At 42.0% G+C, this 18,457-nt stretch overlaps 1 protein-coding gene across 1 annotated transcript; it reads left to right on the top strand.

Annotated features, from left to right (window-relative positions):
• Positions 1 to 4,233: 4,233 nt before the first annotated feature.
• Positions 4,234 to 17,771, top strand: LOC118216702. The gene is made up of 4 exons (XM_035398112.1): positions 4,234 to 4,434; positions 10,609 to 10,935; positions 13,108 to 13,428; positions 14,692 to 17,771. Exons 1-4 carry the CDS (start codon positions 4,395 to 4,397, stop codon positions 15,063 to 15,065), a joined length of 1,062 nt encoding a protein of 353 aa, XP_035254003.1. The 5' UTR covers positions 4,234 to 4,394; the 3' UTR covers positions 15,066 to 17,771.
• Positions 17,772 to 18,457: the final 686 nt, after the last annotated feature.

The raw sequence follows: 18,457 nt of genomic DNA, 5'->3' as shown, positions 1-18,457 counted from the left end.
GTGATAACCAGAGACTGTAAAAAATAACACACTGAATCACTTACGATTGCATCAGTCATCTGTATAGACACGTATTATCTGTACCTCCGCCTAGGGGTCCTTAAAGTTGGTTCCTCATTTGCAAGCGGCCAAAACCAGACTTCATTTTTGAAGCTCATTTCCTGGTGTTGTAGTTCCTGGTTGCTCACTAGCGCCACTACGGATGGCTCCAGTATAGGTGTTTTCATATCCGGTTTCCATGTAAGTCTACGGTACAAATGCGATCAAAATACAAAGTCAATAATTTTTTCTCACAAGAACAAATAGTCATAATAGGTGTATTTTATTCGTCTTATGACTGTCCATGGGTCGATTTCATGATTTATTGCGTCATTTGGGCACAGTGCCAATATTTGTTCTGGACCAATGAGGTACAGCTTGCGTCACTTCCGGATTACTGCTAAGGACTGAGCTACAGTAGGGGCTACAATCTGTGGTCACTGGGGTGGGAGGTGGCGTCTCTTTACATTACATTACATTACATTACAGGCATTTGGCAGACGCTCTTATCCAGAGCGACGTACAACAAAGTGTATAACCATAACCAGGAACAAGTATGACGAAACCCCTAGAGAGAAGTACCGGTCCAAGTACAGGGAACAACCGCATAGTTCAACTTGGACCCTGGTGGTTAACTGATTAACACTAACAACGAGAACGGCAACAACGCAATCTATGGAAAAATAAAAATAAATAAAAATACAAGTAGTCGTTAAGACTGGCGCATCAACTAAGTCACCTATTAAACAGCTGCCTAGTTACAACCCTAAGTTTAGTCATTTACAGGGGGGAAGGGAGGGATAGGGGGGGAAGGGAGGGGCCTCTTGGCCTTGACATTGCGGCTCCGACCACGGTCCACCTGTGCGAAGTCAGAAAATACAGGCATCCCATTTTGTAGTGGTTTCATTATAGCGTGTGCTATTTACAGCTGCACTAGACGACCATAAAATAATCCTCCTCTGACGTTTTGCGGTAGCCGAGTCATTTTTACTATTTCCTTTAGCCCACTTAACCAAATAATTAGTTGGCAGAAAGCGTAATCAGTTAACGCTTATTTGCTATATGTGGTAGTCCAGTAGCCTATGCTAAAACAGTTCGCAACTTCGGCTACCAAGCCATTTGACTAGCTAGCTAACCCTAACCGGCAAATATTCCATCTGTCAAACGTGTTTGACGGCTTGTCAGTCGTGTACATTCCGTAAATGTCTACCTGGGCTATGCTGCATGAATGTGACAAAGCTAGAAGCTAGCAAGAAAATAATAATAATTAGAAATTCAATGTACATTATTTTTGTCTTCATGCAACAGGTGGAAAACTTGCTCTTCAAAGTGCGTTGTCATATTTACACGCCTGTAGATCAGTTATTAAAATACTTGGTAGATTTGTTAATCACCGCTGACAGTGTTAATTTCTATTCGGTAAAAAGTGACTTGCGAACGATCGGTCAGCTAGCGTCACCCAGCAAGTAAACACCACAAACGGCGATGGAGTAGTAGCAGTTAATGGCTCATTAACTACTGTGGCGAAAACCTACGACGATAACTTGCTTGGTTAACAGCAGGTCTACCAGACAGTTATATGAAAATGAGCCTAGTCAAATCACCGGCAGTAGTCTACACATCTCTGATTGACTGACCATCAGTGCAGTCGATGTTCTTCCCCTGTAGTTTATATTGCTAATGCGTGAGCTAACCACGGATAGCTTACCTAGCTCACTGGCAAGCTGATATGCTAGCTAAACATATTCGTTTTGCCGAGAAACATAAATTGAAGATAACTGAACATAATTGTATTATTAATGTCATACATATAACGTGATTACATGACACAGTACAGTCACGGATGGAAATTAAACTCCGTAAACATTTGATAATATATTTTAAAACATAACGGCAGACAGTCAGCTAGCCTCAAGTTCGTTCAGGTTGATGGGCTTTTCCGCACCGGACTGTCAATCACATTGTAAAAATCACAAGACCGCTCAACTCTATGGTTTTGGCTCCAAATCGAGAACATGGCCGCGCCCGCCATTGAGCTTCAAAACGTGTTTTACAGACCCACGGAGAGGCAATGGGTGACGTCACAGTAGCTTTGTCCATATTTTTTACTGTCTCTGCAAGCTACACAGCAGGGCAAATGAGCAGAGACTGTAAAAAATATGGACAAAGCTACTGTGACGTCACCCATTGACTCTCCGTGGGTCTCTAAAACACGTTTTGAAGCTCAATGGCGGGCGCGGCCATTTTCTCGATTTGGAGCCAAAACCATAGAGTTAAACGGTCTTGTGATTTTTACAATTTGATTGACAGTCCGGTGCGGAAAAGCCCATCAACCTGAACGAACGATTGCAGAACGAACTTGAGGCTAGCTGACTGTCTGCCGTTATGTTTTAAAATATATTATCAGATGTTTACGGAGTTTAATTTCTATCCGTGACTGTACTGTGTCATGTAATCACGTTATATGCATGACATTAAAAATACAATTAGGCTATGTTCAGTTATCTTCAATTTATGTTTCTCAGCAAAACGAATATGCTTAGCTAGCATATCAGTTTGCCAGTGAGCTAGGTAGGCTATCCGTGATTAGCTCACGCATTAGCAATATGAACCACAGGGGAAGAACATTGACTACGTGATGGTCAATCAATCAGAGATGTGTAGGCTACTGGTGATTTGACTAGGCTAATTTTCGTATAACTGTCTGGTAGACCTGCTGTTAACCGAGCAAGTTATTGTCATAGGTTTTCGCCACAGTCAGTTAATGAGCCAGTAACTGCTACTAGCTACTCCATCGCCGTTTGTGGTGTTCACTTGCTGGGTGACGCTAGCTGACCGGTCGTTCGATTTTTTACAGTCTCTGTTCGCAAGTCACTTTTTACCGAATAAAAATTAACACTGTCAGCGGTGATTAACAAATCTACCAAGTATTTTTATAACTGATCTACAGGCGTGTAAATATGACAACGCACTTTGAATAGCAAGTTTTCCACCTGTTGCATAAAGACAAAAATAATGTACACTGAATTTCTAATTATTATTATTTTCTTGCTAGCTTCTAGCTTTGTCACATTCGTGCAGCATAGCCCAGGTAGACATTTACGGAATGTACACGACTGACAAGCCGTCAAACACGTTTGACAGATGGAATATTTGCCGGTTAGGGTTAGCTAGCTAGTCAAATGGCTTGGTAGCCGAAGTTGCGAACTGTTTTAGCATAGGCTACTGGACTACCACATATAGCAAATAAGCGTTAGCTGATTATGCTTTCTGTCAACTAATTATTTGGTTAAGTGGGCTAAAGGAAATAGTAAAAATGACTCGGCTACCGCAAAACTTCAGAGGAGGATTGTTTTATGGTCGTCTAGTGCAGCTGTAAATAGCACACGCTATAATGAAACCACTACAAAATGGGATGCCTGCATTTTCTGACTTCGCACAGGTGGACCGTGGTCGGAGCCGCAATGTCAAGGCCAAGAGGCCCCTCCCTTCCCCCCCTATCCCTCCCTTCCCCCCTGTAAATGACTAAACTTAGGGTTGTAACTAGGCAGCTGTTTAATAGGTGACTTAGTTGATGCGCCAGTCTTAACGACTACTTGTATTTTTATTTATTTTTATTTTTCCATAGATTGCGTTGTTGCCGTTCTCGTTGTTAGTGTTAATCAGTTAACCACCAGGGTCCAAGTTGAACTATGCGGTTGTTCCCTGTACTTGGACCGGTACTTCTCTCTAGGGGTTTCGTCATACTTGTTCCTGGTTATGGTTATACACTTTGTTGTACGTCGCTCTGGATAAGAGCGTCTGCCAAATGCCTGTAATGTAATGTAATGTAATGTAATGTAAAGAGACGCCACCTCCCACCCCAGTGACCACAGATTGTAGCCCCTACTGTAGCTCAGTCCTTAGCAGTAATCCGGAAGTGACGCAAGCTGTACCTCATTGGTCCAGAACAAATATTGGCACTGTGCCCAAATGACGCAATAAATCATGAAATCGACCCATGGACAGTCATAAGACGAATAAAATACACCTATTATGACTATTTGTTCTTGTGAGAAAAAATTATTGACTTTGTATTTTGATCGCATTTGTACCGTAGACTTACATGGAAACCGGATATGAAAACACCTATACTGGAGCCATCCGTAGTGGCGCTAGTGAGCAACCAGGAACTACAACACCAGGAAATGAGCTTCAAAAATGAAGTCTGGTTTTGGCCGCTTGGTAGCTTGTCACCTTCACCGTTGATTATTAAAATACCTTTTTAAGTTCATCCTCGGCAGTGCTATTATTATTATTTTGTACAAGTGTGCAAACAAGACAGTTAAGTGTCTCAGTAACGATTCCCAGCCGAAATGAGATTTGCAGTTTTTTTCGCCGTTGGACTTCTGTTGGGTGAGTAACTAGTACTAGTACTAGGTACAATCAACTGTACTGTTAGAAAGTGGAAAACTAGAATGTAATATGAGTGTTACGTAGGCTGTATCACTATATATATCACTGTCGATTGTGATATTTTTTGTAAAGTGTTATGAAAATGATAATTTTTTGAATTACGCAATGTTATGCTAAATTGCGTTAGCTAGCTAGCATACATTCTGTGCATTAGCCAGCGAACAGGCCATACATTATGAGCATATTCAACTCGCTAGCTTTGTGTAAAGTTAGGATCCGTTAATGTTCCCATCAGTTGTTGATGGGACACTTATTAACACCGTACTAATAATAACACTTCAGTTCAGCTAGGACATGCAAGGTAACGTTAACGTCAATACGTCATTTTGGGCTGGAACTGTAATTGTGGAAATAAATAAGATTTTGCTAAAAAAGTGTCAGTAATTGCATGGAGTGGAAACAAACGTTGGTCAAAACGGGCCGATTTGCGAGTGCTAATCAATCAACCATCACTAACGTTAACTATCATAGCTAAGTTACCTGGAAAGTTAATCAGCCAGCCACACATTCTCCTACCGATCAACAATGGTGCTCACAGGCGTATTCAACTAACATCAATGTCTTTATTACGTTATATTTGTCAGAAAGCCCACGTGAAGTCTGTGAAAAGTGTCAATAATTTATGTTGCGCTGCATGTGTAATTTATGTAGACAGTAGTAGCTTTCATTTGTTGCATATTCGTATAGTATACTGTAGCCTATAGCTGTACTTGCTTGTACTTGGAGAGCAGGGGAGAGGAAAAGAGATGACTGGAGAGGAGAGGAGAATATAGGACCAGAGGAGAGGAGGAAAGAGGGCTGGAGAGTAGGACGAGAGAAGAAAATGAGAGGAGAGCAGAGCAAACGCCCCTCCTGCCCACCCAAGTTTACTTGTAAATATGTGAATAAAAACAACAATTTGCTAAACCTAGGCCACACTATCTGGACTTGTCTTCATATAACAATGCATAGATTTTGATTATGGTTATGGTTGTACTTTATTAACCCCTAATCTCTGCCATTTCATACAATGAAACAAGAAAAGGTAAAAAAGAAAAAACAGAGCGATGTAATAAAATACACTATTATACATTATTGTAAAAATAATAATCATAATAATAAAAAATTCATCCCATCTGTTAGTGAATTTCTAAATATTTAAAAATGGCAGGAAATGAGTTTTCAAATTTTGAATTTTTTCTGGGGTGGGGGACCGCCAGACCTCCCGGCAGATTTGGTCCCCCTGCAATGTTGACTCCATGGCTACGGCCTTGAGTAGCATGCACACATTTTGCACCACTGAAAGTGTTTGGTTTCAAAAGGTTTAAAGTAAAGGTCTTTTTAGGTAAAGTAGATAAGTGAAATGTTAAAACCAGCACTAGAAACTGGGTAGGGTGCGAATTGACTGGAGAAAGGGTGATTTGGAAACCTTGGAAAGTGCGCAGACATCCAAACAGTCTCTGCAGGTTCTAGACCGATAAATCATTACATTTATTATTATTATTTAAATCGCATGAAAAGCTAATGTCCTCACATTGCTCAATGCTCCCAAGAAATCATGTTTATAACGCATGGCACGAAACAGGACAACGCCTTGATCCCATATGCATATTTAGAAGCGGGGGATTTCCTTGCCACTGCTCCCGTCGTCTCTTCGCTTCTGTTTGACCAGTCAACCTAAGCAGGGGTGCTGTTACCCCCTTCCTGATTTCCTCTATTACTGCATAGCATATTTGTCACACTGAATGGTTTCAGGTCTTTATACAAAATGTTATTGTAGACAAAGGAATAAAGCAATAACTGCAACCAATCGCTTTCTGTTATTTGATATCAGTCATTCATATCGCTGTGGAGGAATTTTAGCCCACTTTTCTTTGCAGAACTGCTTTAATTCAAACAAATTGGTTGGTTTTTCAGCATGAACTGCAAATGTCAGGTCCTGTAACAGCGTCTCTATTGGGTTCAAGTGAGGACTTTGACTAGGCCACCCCACAACTAAAATTTCTGTTCTTTTCTGACATTCAGATGTGGACTTGCTTCTGTGTTTTTGTCCTGCTGCATAACCCAGTTGCGCTTTCAGCTCACGGATAGGGGACCGTAGGACATTACATTACATTACATTACAGGCATTACAGTAGGAGTGTGCGATATGATGACCTTAGTTTGTGAACACTTGCTCCACAATCTGCCTTTACAGAGAGATCGGAAGCATTGTGCTACAGAGCTACTGTACGTTCTATCAGAACAGTTCTGTGATCAGAACAGTTGCACTTGTACTTAATTATTGCTTGTATTATTTGTATTGACTGCTTTGTTGCTGCTTTTATTGTGTTGATCAGATTAACCTACAGGGTCCAAGTTAAACTACACGGTCGCTCCCTGCACTTGGAACTGTACTTTTCTCTAGGGTTTGCAACACATTTGTTCCTGGTTTTGGTTATACACTTTGTTGTACATGGTACTGTAGATGGTACCTTTAAACACGCAATACTGGATTGGATACCTGTTTAACGTGGGGGGGGGGGGGGGGTTGACGGAAAGGAGTTGTGTAGGATTTGGGGAGGATCTGAGGGGGAAACGAGAGTCAGGAGAGGCCGTGGATGTGGAGTTAAGCATGCGAGAACTGAATTGGGCTCTGGAGGGATGTGAGAGGACAGCTCCTGGAGAGTTTGTGATGCTAAAACATGCATCAGACAATGTGATGGAAGCCGTATTAGAGCTGTATAGTTCGATTTGGAGGACTGCCCGCTTACCTAGGAGTTGGAAACGTGTGGTGGTATTTGCAAAGCCACATAAAGATCCCTCTAGGAAAGCCAGCTATAGACATCTAGCCTAATTTTTGTGCAAATTAATATAAAATGATATTGAACAGGATGCTGTATTTCCTGGAAGCTAGGGGATTTATTAGTGATGCACAAAGTGGGTTTGCGAAAGGTGTATTAACTATGGATACACTGGTGACTAAATGTACAGGGAGAAATAAGGCTCTGACAATGAAAGAGGTGCTGAGTGTTCTACACTTTGACATTGAGAAAGCTAACGGCACCATGTAGAGAGAAGGGCTGTTATCAGGTCTTGTGTCAGTGTATACAGCTGAGATGATGGCAGTGATCACAGGATTAAAATGGACTGAGGAGGTAAAGCCACTCAGAGTAGTGATATAGTAATGCTCTGTTGTAGTGTTGAATAGCCTGGAGTTTGGTTGGTTGGATTGGATGCATTTGCCCATGGAGACAATGCTGGTGTTAATGGGGTTGGAGAGGATGGGAGTGGTGGTGTGTTTTTGCTGGGTACCTGCTCATGTTGGGGTGGAAGGCAATGGGAGCGTGGATGCTGTGGCTAGGACTGCTGGGAAAAGAGAGAGGGTCGATATACTGGTCGTGCTGGGACCTAGGGAAGTCAAGTCCTTGATTCGAGCATCAAGGGATCAAGATCTGACATTCAATGGGACAATAGTAATAAAGGGAGGAATTTTTATAATATACATAAATCAGTTAAAGAAGAGGTGCGGGGTTAGAACTGTAGGGGAGAGGAAGTTGTGTGGAGTAGGTTACAGTTCGGGCAAACAGGACTGAATTCATCACTGAAATTGATTGTAGACATGAGACAGGGTTATGTGATCAGTGCTTAGTGGACAAAATGGAGAACGTGTGCTTATGTTTTGTGAATTATATAATCTAGATGGGTAGAGGTTGTTTGAGAGGGTCAGAGAAATTGGGCGGGGATGGGGGTATACGTGGGATATTAGAGGGAGGAAAGGGGAAGGAGGTGGTGGGTAAGGCTCCTCTTAGTTTTCTCAGTGCCTATTATTTTTGCTATTATTTGGCTAAAATTATGTAGGCTTCAGGAGTTTTGCTTATAATCAGCCATGGTACTGTGCCACGGCAAGCTGTTGAGCGTCACGGTAACTTAAATCCCCAAAATCAAATAAATTTAAATGTGATCACTGACAACATTCAGTACTACTCTCTGAAGACTAATCGGACCTCCACACTGCATGAAATGCTCAAAATTGGCATCTGTACAGTGAGAGCACCTATTATCGACCAGGTTCGTTCGACAGACAGGGAACCGTAAACAGATTTGCAACTGTATATAAAATAGGCGAAATATCAGTAACAACCTATACCTAGTTATGTATTAAAACATGTCCTTGTTATCCTCAGGTGGTTGTTTTTTTCAGTACTTTCATTACTTTTTCTGTGCCGGCAAATATGTCAGAGGTGGCCCAGCACTAGCTTCAGTTGCTAAGGGGACGTGTATCGACCACCCCATATAAATGAATGGAACTTGTGCTAAATTTAAGTATAAAGAGAGTATCATAATTGTATTAGCCTATGATAGCCTAAATAATGGAATCAGTGTTGGTAGTGTCTTCAGACTTTTGGTCCCCATGCAATGTATGTCGCTGCTTAGTTTTAAATAAAAACTGCTTCAGCTTTTTGGAGTGCTCTGCACAGGGTTGGAGTCCTGATCGATGTGGTCACTTCTGGCACTACGATCCTTACTTCACTCTAGTGTTTCTTTTGCACCTCTACATCATGAACCTATGCACTTGTTGTACGTCGCTCTGGATAAGAGCGTCTGCTAAATGCCTATAATGTAATGTAATGTGTTAATAATGCATAAAGTTATTCATTTATTATATGTATGCATATAGCCTACCGCTAGAAAAAACATTGAATTTGTCACCCTCACCCACGTAAACCTATTTACAATGTTAGTGATAACTTTTTTTTGTAGAAGGCCTACTGACATTTGTTCACAAAAGTTTATAGATAGTAACAGTTGATATAGACTTGTGCTGGTTTTAGTTTGTGATAATGTTATTAGCAGTAGGTAGCGTTTAGCCTAGTAACTTGACTAGTTCTATGCAGTGCTGTCATTGTGCCGAACAGGAGTGAATTTCATGGGGGAGCCCGCGTTTGTTAAATTTTTTTTAACCTTCAATCTCTAAAAATTACATACAGAGCTGAGCCACTACGTTTTTAAGTCACATGCCAAGGTCATACCTGTAAACTTGTGCTTTTGAGTGCACACAAACCCACTCAGCCTGTGAGTAGCAATCAATAATAAAAATAATTTGCTAATTGCATTGTTATCAAGTATACAGGCGCTATCGTAGTTATTTACATTCTTTCACTTGCAAAATGTAGTGCAAGTGATCTTACTTGGGTAAACATGGTGCGAGATGGTGGTGCTTCATTTTTAAATATGTTCTGTTATTTGAGAGTGGCCCCTTGAGCACTGGTGGCAAGGAGCACGAAAAGTCCAGCCCTGTGAGATTTCCCTCTCTTATGCATGAAAAGTCCAGCCCTGTGAGATTTCCCCCTCTCATGCATGAAAAGTCCAGCCCTGTGAGATTTCTCTTATGCATGAAAAGCCCAGCCCTGTGAGATTTCCCTCTCTTATGCATGAAAAGTCCAGCCCTGTTAGATTTCCCCCTCTCATGCATGAAAAGTCCAGCCCTGTGAGATTTCTCTTATGCATGAAAAGCCCAGCCCTGTGAGATTTCCCTCTCTTATGCATGAAAAGTCCAGCCCTGTGAGATTTCTCTCTTATGTCTCCTGTCTGTTCTGGCCCCACGATGGTGGAATGACCTCCCTGTGGAGGTCAGAACAGCTGAGACACTGACCCATTTCAAACGACGACTGAAGACTCACCTCTTCAGGCTGCACCTCTCCCCATCCCTCCCTACCCCCCTGTAAATGACTTTAAGCTTAGGGTTGTAACTAGGCAGCTGTTTCGTAGATGACTTAGGTGCATTAACTGTCTTAACTACTACTTGTATTTTTTCCATAGATTGCGTTGTTGCCGTTCTCGTTGTGTTAGTGTTAATCAGTTTAACCTTCAGGGTCCAAGTTGAACTATGCGGTTGTTCCCTGCACTTGGACCGGTACTTCTCTCTCGGGGTTTCGTCATACTTGTTCCTGGTTATGGTTATACACTTTGCTGTACGTCGCTCTGGATAAGAGCGTCTGCCAAATGCCTGTAATGTAATGTAAATGTAATGTAATGCATGAAAAGCCAGCCCTGTGAGATTTCCCTCTCTTATGCATGAAAAGTCCAGCCCTGTGAGATTTCTCTCTCATGCTGACTGAACACCCTGTTCCCCACTTGTTCTCCCTCTCCCAGCCTCGCCAGCATCTCCAAACTTTGTGGGTTTAACTGTGAGCATCGGCAGTACTGTCACTCTCCCCTGCGATGGGGCCCCCGGCAGGGAGGTGCAGTGGTATTTTAAACAGCCTGACCATGACAGGATGCTCGTGGCCGAACTCCACACCAGACCCTTTTCCCCAGGAAGCGGCTTCCAGGGACGGGTGAAATCCTTCCACCGAACAGAGCCAGGAAACTACAGCCTCCTCCTCAGTCCTGTGGTGTACAGTGACCACGGCATTTATGAATGCTGTTACAAGAATGAGACTAATACCGCTCTTAAAGATGTAAATCTAAAAACTTCAGGTAAGTCGATATCACCTTTTCTCCTTCAGATTCAGCGACTGTTTTAGGAGTTTGTGGTTTTGTCATAAGCCCTATAATTACGGGTGTACCAGTGTATCAGTTGGCACTCAGCATCTGCCTATAAACTAAAAATCCGCACAATCGACATCAGCCAAGCATTTCAAAAGCAACCGATGGTCAGCTCCGATTATGTGCTGTCAATCAAATGGGGGAAAAAAGTTTTGTTTATTTTGTAATCCACGAGTTGGTTTTAATTTGCCTGTCAGATACAAAATAATGGCACCATATTCAGTGTTTCCTTTATAATTGTACAGGCCTGGTGGGCTGCCAGGCTGGCAAAATCTTTTTTTTTTTATGCCAAAAATAACCCAAATTTAGTTTTTCATTTGGAAATCAATAATCATTTGTGCTTAGGAGCCTTATGCTGTTGTGAAACACAAGTCAACCTCTATGTTGTTGCCTGGGAAACTTGACAGAATGAAACTGGAGACAGGCTGGCTTTATAAAGTAAGATCCTGATATAGAAACTTCAAAGGTATTCCATACATTAGGAAGACCTTAGGAAGAATTTTTTCACACAGAGAGTAGTCAATGTATGGAATAGCCTGCCAGGTCATGTAGTAGAGGCAGAAATTCTGGGGATTTTCAAGACTAGGGTTGACACAGTGTTCGATACTATCTAGTCTGTAGGCAATCAGAGCACTAATCCCACAGGAAAATGGCGAGCATTGTTGGGCAGACTGGCCTGTTCTCATCATTATATTATGTTGTTACGTTATAAAATTTACCATTTTCTTGTGGAATGGCAGTGTCAATGTACAGACGGGTAACAAATTAAAGTAAAAACCGACATAAAATGTCAGTAAGGTGTTGGGCAACCACTAGCCACCAGACCAGCTTCTGTGCCCCTCTGCATAGGTTCTACAAGTCTCTGGAGCTCTACTGGAGGGATGGAACACTATTCTTCCAAAAGATTTTGTCTCTTTTGACGGTGGTGGAGAGTGCTGTCTAGCATGTCGGTCCAAAGTCTCCCATAGGTGTTCAATTGGGTTGAGATCTGGTGACTGTGAAGGTCATAGAATATGATTCACATCATTTTCATACTCATCAAACCATTCAGTGACCCCTCATTACATTACAGGCATTTAGCAGACGCTCTTATCCAGAGCGACTTACACAACTTTTACACAGCATTTTACATTGTATCCATTTATACAGCTGGATATATACTGAAGCAATTTCGGTGTCCTACCTGGGAATCGAACCTGCAACCTTTCGGTTACAAGCCCAGTTCCTTACCCACTGTGCTACACTCCGTCCTACACTCCATCCTCATGCCCTGTGGATGGGGACATTGTCACCCTAGAAGAGACCTCTCCCATCAGGATATAAATGTTTCATCATAGGATAAAGGTGATCACTCAGAATAACTTTGTTTTCATTTACAATGACCCTACCCTTTAAGGGGACAAGTGGACCCAAACCACGCCAGGAAAATGCCCCCCACAGTCTAATAGAGCCACCTCAATGGATCAAACATTCAGGCCTGTACTGTTCTCTTGGTTTATGACACACATGCACTTGCCTACTTGTCGAGAATGTGGTGTAGGATGAAAAATGAATTTAATCAGTTTTATAATAAGGCTGTAACTTAACAAAATGTGTAAAAAGTGAAGGGGTCTGAATACTTTCCGAAGGCTGTGTAAGCCTTGAATATACATAGCAAACAGACTGCGGGCTGTCTGCTGCGACATCCGACCAGGCCAATATGCCGACCAGTCTGCCGCGTCTGTTCAGGGGTTTTTTAGTGGGCCTGGAATAATTTCCCGGGGAATTTCCCGGGGAAACTCATGGCATTTCCGGAATATGCTTTTAGTTGGAAGAATGCATATTATGTGGTATTTGAATATGAATAACTATTGTTATTTTTATTATTTGGGGGACAGGATACTTCTAGTCTGTATAAAACCCACAAGCCTTGGGTGGTGTGCAGTGGACAGCATATGCTGCATCAGGGCCTTCATCTATCCCAAGCAACATGGTTGAGCTGTTCAATTCCTATATGCCAGGAATGCTTTGTAAATCTCTCTTTCTCTCTCTCTGTCTGTCTCTCTCTTTCCCCCCTCCCTCTCTGTCTGTCTCTTTCTCTCCACCTCTCTCTCTCTCTCTCAGTCCCATCACTTGTTTCCGTAGAGATGGGAATGCCCGCCACTCTTCCTTGCTTTGGGAACATTGATAAACGAGCGGATGCTGGTGATCTGGATATCCTCTGGACGAGAGGTAGACAGAAAGTCTACCATCTCCATAAGAACACCATCTCTTATGGGCTTGGGTTCGAGAACAGAGTCTCGCTTTCCCCAGAACAAGCCCTCCTTGGAAACCTGTCTTTAACCATCAAACAGACACAGTCTTCAGATGAAGGCGACTACCAGTGCACCTACAGCAATGAAACGGAGAAGGTGGAACCAGATTCTGCCACACTCACTTTTGCAGGTAAAATTCACTTCGGATCTTCAGTTTTGTTGGGGGGGGGGGTGGCTCAGGTGTGTAGGTGACTCAGGTGTGTGTCATTTTTTCTTATATTTAAAACAGCGCAAACATGAAAATATTTTATAATTTACAGGAATGTTGCTGCTGCAGGCCATTGGGAAAATAACGAATAAGAATTGGTAACCGATTAAAGTAATTACTCGTAACGTTTATTACACACTTGTGTTCTGAATTGTTTCGTTGTTTTGGCTTGGCAAGTGTAAGAGATTTAGCACATTTGTTTTTTCACAATGCCTCATTTACCCGTCAGCCTCCATCCGCTTGAGCACATCCCCTTACACATAAGAGACACAAAAGTATAGGCTTTAGGCTGAACGATTTGCAATCTTATGCTAGCCCAGCTTTGTCAATGATTCTGTCTTTTCTCAGAATTGCTAAATAAAACATTCTTCAAACAATGATTGTAGCCTATCAGTCTACTAAGGCCTGACAATTATTGGAAGACAATTACTGTAAAGTACAGCTGGAGAAAATGCTCTGATGCCGTTAGGCAGGTTTGCTGCTATAACACAAAGAATGTCCTAGAAAAGAACTGTGGCAAGAATGTCACTGTACCCCCCCCCCCCCCCCCAGTATCATGCAGGAGTTCCCCAGGGCTCCATCTCAGTCCCACTGCCTTAGCACTTAGTACGGAAGTTCCCCAGGGGTCCATCCTAGAGTCCCACTGCCTTAGTCCAGGAGTTCCACTGCTCACCTGGCTAATGGTGCAGCCCTGGATGATTTCCTTTACGTCACGGACCACAATGGAAATAAGCTTTCAGCTTTTTTGTGCCATTTCTTTGTGTGACAGTGCAAGGTTCTGTCTTATCTATTTTTCAAATAGAACAAATAAATAACTAACAGCACATTTTCTACTCAAAGCACTACATACATAGTCTTCTCCCACCTACGCTGGCACTTCCTGTTATATTGTAGGTTCACATAGTTACTTCAGTACCTACTACTTATGTGCTACTGCAGTTAGTCAGACTGCTAACTTTGCATCAGCTCTGCTTGTTGTCTGAACCTTTATGGAGGCATGTTTTGTAAGTCCCTCTGGATGTTTGCTGGATGTATTATTATTATCATTATTGTTATTATTACTGTTATCATTTTTAATCTTATTAATATTGTTATTGTATAATATTGTTATTTTACTGCCTGATTATTACCTCCTCTGCTCTATTTCTCTGAAATGAGTTCCTCTTTCTCCATGTTCTCTCTTAGCTTCTACGGGATTCTCTGCAGCAAAAGTGGCTTGGATAGTGGTGGGAGTGATTGTGTTGGTGCTGATTCTGGTTGGCAGTGCCTTTGCAATCTGGAAGTGCCTTAACAACCGAAAGCGAGCAGAGGCTGCAGTCTGTTACCAAGCTGCCAGTGCTGAAGATCAGAACGACTCCAACAGCAGAGCAGCATGCCTTCTGATTCCTGACGGCCCTGAACCCTCTCTCTCTGTGTCCGAGACCCAGCCCGCTCTCCCCGAACCCCATCTCCCCGTGTCTGAAAAGGATCCTTCATTCCTCGAACTCCATCTCCCTGAGCCCGAAACGGAGCAGATTGAAGTGCAGGAGAAAATGCCTAAGAGTGTGGAGCTGCTATGATAATATGCTGTACCTGCGGGGGAATCTGCGGTTCTGAATTTTATTGGATCGGACACGAAAAGGGAGAGGGACAGAGTGGGAGGGACAGACTTTGGGCGATGGCATTACGTCCAGACCAGCCCACCTCCCCCCCGTCCCAACCACTATGAAATTAATCAGTTGCCACTTTGACAAATTGGACTTTTTGTAACCAGCTCCAAACTTGGAAGCTGTTTTGGAGCACGTCTCATTGAACCTACTAAACTAATTTTCCAACACTTCACTTAAGCTTTAGGTCTTTAGTCTCCACCATTCCACAAAAAGGGCAGTTACCAAAGTCTTCTGGATTCCTCACAGCATTAACAGCACTACCTCTACATGGGATTCTGCACTGGAGATCACCTGATGCTTTATAATAACAAAACATTCACACTAAGGCAGTCATATTTCAAATTAAAATGCTAATTGGAAATTGCATGTCATTTTCATTCGATGTGCACAAGAATCATGACACCATTCAAATGCAAAAGCCCAGTTTACGTGTCCACTGTCAGCTTAATGTAGGAATTATGCTTCCATACCACACCAGTTTAATCTACGTGTTGGTTTTCTTCTCAGTGTCTGTTCTTTCATGTAATTAACCGTTTTAAGCCTTTACACAACATCGGTACAGTGCCTTACAGTTCAGTATGTACAGGTCTGGATTCTGCTTTCTTAAATTCGAGCACAGGTCCCGTTAGACCATCTAAGTCCAGGCTAAAACCAGGTTCTGGAAAGGGCTCATCGTCAATAGTTCCTGCAGTTCAGTTCTCATCAGATATCCTGGTTTTGGGTCCAAAGCCTCACTTAAATTAGAGCAAAATTAAGAAACCGTAGCAGTCGGTCCACCGGAGAGGCGATTGGACTCGGCTGCGCTGGCTAATCAGCCCAGGTGCTTAAAGATCTGCTGCTCTCCGCAGTTGGGAACGAGACCGGGAGCTCACACCGGGAGCGCAGTTATGATTTTCGTTTTGTTTCGGTTTGAGCACTGAAGTCAATTAAAGGAATCCTCAGCTGGGATGCTGGAGGAGCTGGACCTGGCCGGGAAGACGGATCAGCTACAGAACAGGGATCTGAAAAGTTGCTGCTCTGTTTTACTTTCTTTTGTCTTTATTTTAGCTTGTTGCTTTAGTTTATTGTTTTTTCCCGGTACTGCCGCATCTCCCTCCCAGGGATGTCACTCTCGCGTGCGTCAGAAACCTTTCTGTTTATCCAAATGCGGTGTTAAGTCTCGCACTGTCTGGCCTGTTTTTAATAAACGCTTGAACCAAAAACAAAGGGATGCAACATACAAAGATCAAACCAAAAACAAAGGGACCCAACATACGAAGATCAAACCAAAAACAAAGGGACCCAACATACGAAGATCAAACCAAAAACAAAGGGACCCAACATACGAAGATCAAACCAAAAACAAAGGGACCCAACATACGAAGCCCAAAATCCCGTATTTTAATTAACACAGAGAAAACTAATTTGCATGACAAGAAAAAAAAAAGAAAAGTAGCTAAAACCTTTCCCCTGGCTGGACGGAGCACGCCCAGCAGCCCCTTCCCTCACCTGCAGGCCTGAGCTTCTTACCTGCCTACCGAATGTGAAAAAGCCAAGGGGAGTGAGTCTTACGGGACACTAGCTCACATGTGCTTATCTTCGTGTAGCTGAAAAAGTGCACTAGAAACGGAACAAAACGCCGTCTGCCAGATAAGAACTTATACTGAAGACAAACGAGGACAAACTGACAGGGTAGCGCTGACAGAGTCGATGACCATGGGAAAAACAGCAGCCTCCTTCCCACACACCGAAGATCCTTATCTGGGCTAGTCCGGTCTCTGTCTTCTTCGCTAATTACCTACGTCTTTTGGGAAAAAAAGGGAGAGAGAAATTTCAGGACATGAGAACATAACTGGCATCTTTCGGATGAGACGTTAAACCAAGGTGCTGACTCACTGCGGTCAAAGACGCCATGTGCACACACACACATACACGCACGCACAAATACACACACTACACTCACACACACATTCTCATACACAGCACACACTCACATTTTCTGCTTTTATTTTGATATTATTATTGTTATTATTGGTGTTGTTATTTTTATTTTGTTACTATTAGTTTGGCATCACTTATGTAGTTTATTTTCCGTATATGAAGTTTATGTTCTTTATAACATTGTGGAATTTTAACATTATTTAGGTGGAGGCTTCAAATAACCCCCTGGATTTTCTGCCTCTCCCTGCACTATATATTATTTGTTGCCTTTGTCATTTTTGTGTATTTTTAAAATTGTGCCAAAATAATTAAACGAAACTAGCGCTTGTCGCAAAGAGTAGGGGGTTCCCCGGTGTCCTCCTGGCTAGATTCGCAAACTGGCTCTCTCGAACTTTCCCACTTTTTTTTGTCACTTTTCCACTCATGCACTGTAAAGCACTTTGAGCATCCGGAAAAGTGCTATATACTGTAAATGCAATAGTCGGTTGATTCATTCATTCATAAGAAAAAGTGATGATGAGAATTGGCCGTTCAGCCCAATTCAGCTTGTCTTTTTAAAAAAAAAAAATGTTTTATAATAAATGTTAAGAGAAACTAACTGACTATATAACCACCTCGACAAACCATCCACAAACAGTAAAAATGATCAAACTATAAAAAAAACCCCACCAAACAATGAATAATAAAAACAAAAAAGCAATAAAACTCATAGCAACTGTAAAATAAATCAAATAAGGATATAGAACTACAGCATATCCTGTGCTGTGTCGAGCCTGGCCTCGAGTACCATCAGACTCTTTGCTTCAACATGTTCTGGCAAACCGTTACAAGCATTAGTCACTCATTAATGACCGTTTCAGTAATTACCATTTAATTAATAGTAAATAATCGCTGCTGTTATTAATGCTGTCTTTGATAGAGTGGTAGTCGCGGGAGGGAGGAGAGGAGAGAACTAAAACTGTGAGAGGGAGGAGATTTGATGGCACTTTTAGGTTTGTTTTTAAATAAGTCCTTTTCGTTTTTTTTTTTTAAATTGGATTTTGTGAATAAAATTTTATGAATTGAATTTGTGTTTCTGGATTCTGTTTTTTTTATTTATAGTCAGCATTTGTAATTGGTAGTGTCAAGTGATCGTGTTATCGTGACCTAATTTGCTTATAATTAATTTGGACAGTTAATTGTGCCATACTTTAAATTTACTGATCAGTGAGATTAGGCCTAAGAACTGATTATGTATGAAGTTGCTGAAGCAGATGGACTGTAACTCTGAATGTGCTTCATCAGATGCGTTAACACATGATTCCGCATTATTTATGCAGCCAAAGCACAGGACAAAAAGACATTGTGTTCTATAAGTGCAGATATTCCCATTTTTAAGATTA

The sequence above is a fragment of the Anguilla anguilla genome, chromosome 17 (genome assembly GCF_013347855.1).
Source record: "Anguilla anguilla isolate fAngAng1 chromosome 17, fAngAng1.pri, whole genome shotgun sequence".
In the NCBI taxonomy this organism is placed as follows: domain Eukaryota; kingdom Metazoa; phylum Chordata; class Actinopteri; order Anguilliformes; family Anguillidae; genus Anguilla; species Anguilla anguilla.
Note: the sequence above shows the minus strand (reverse complement) of the source record. Positions and strands in the feature narration are given on the sequence as shown.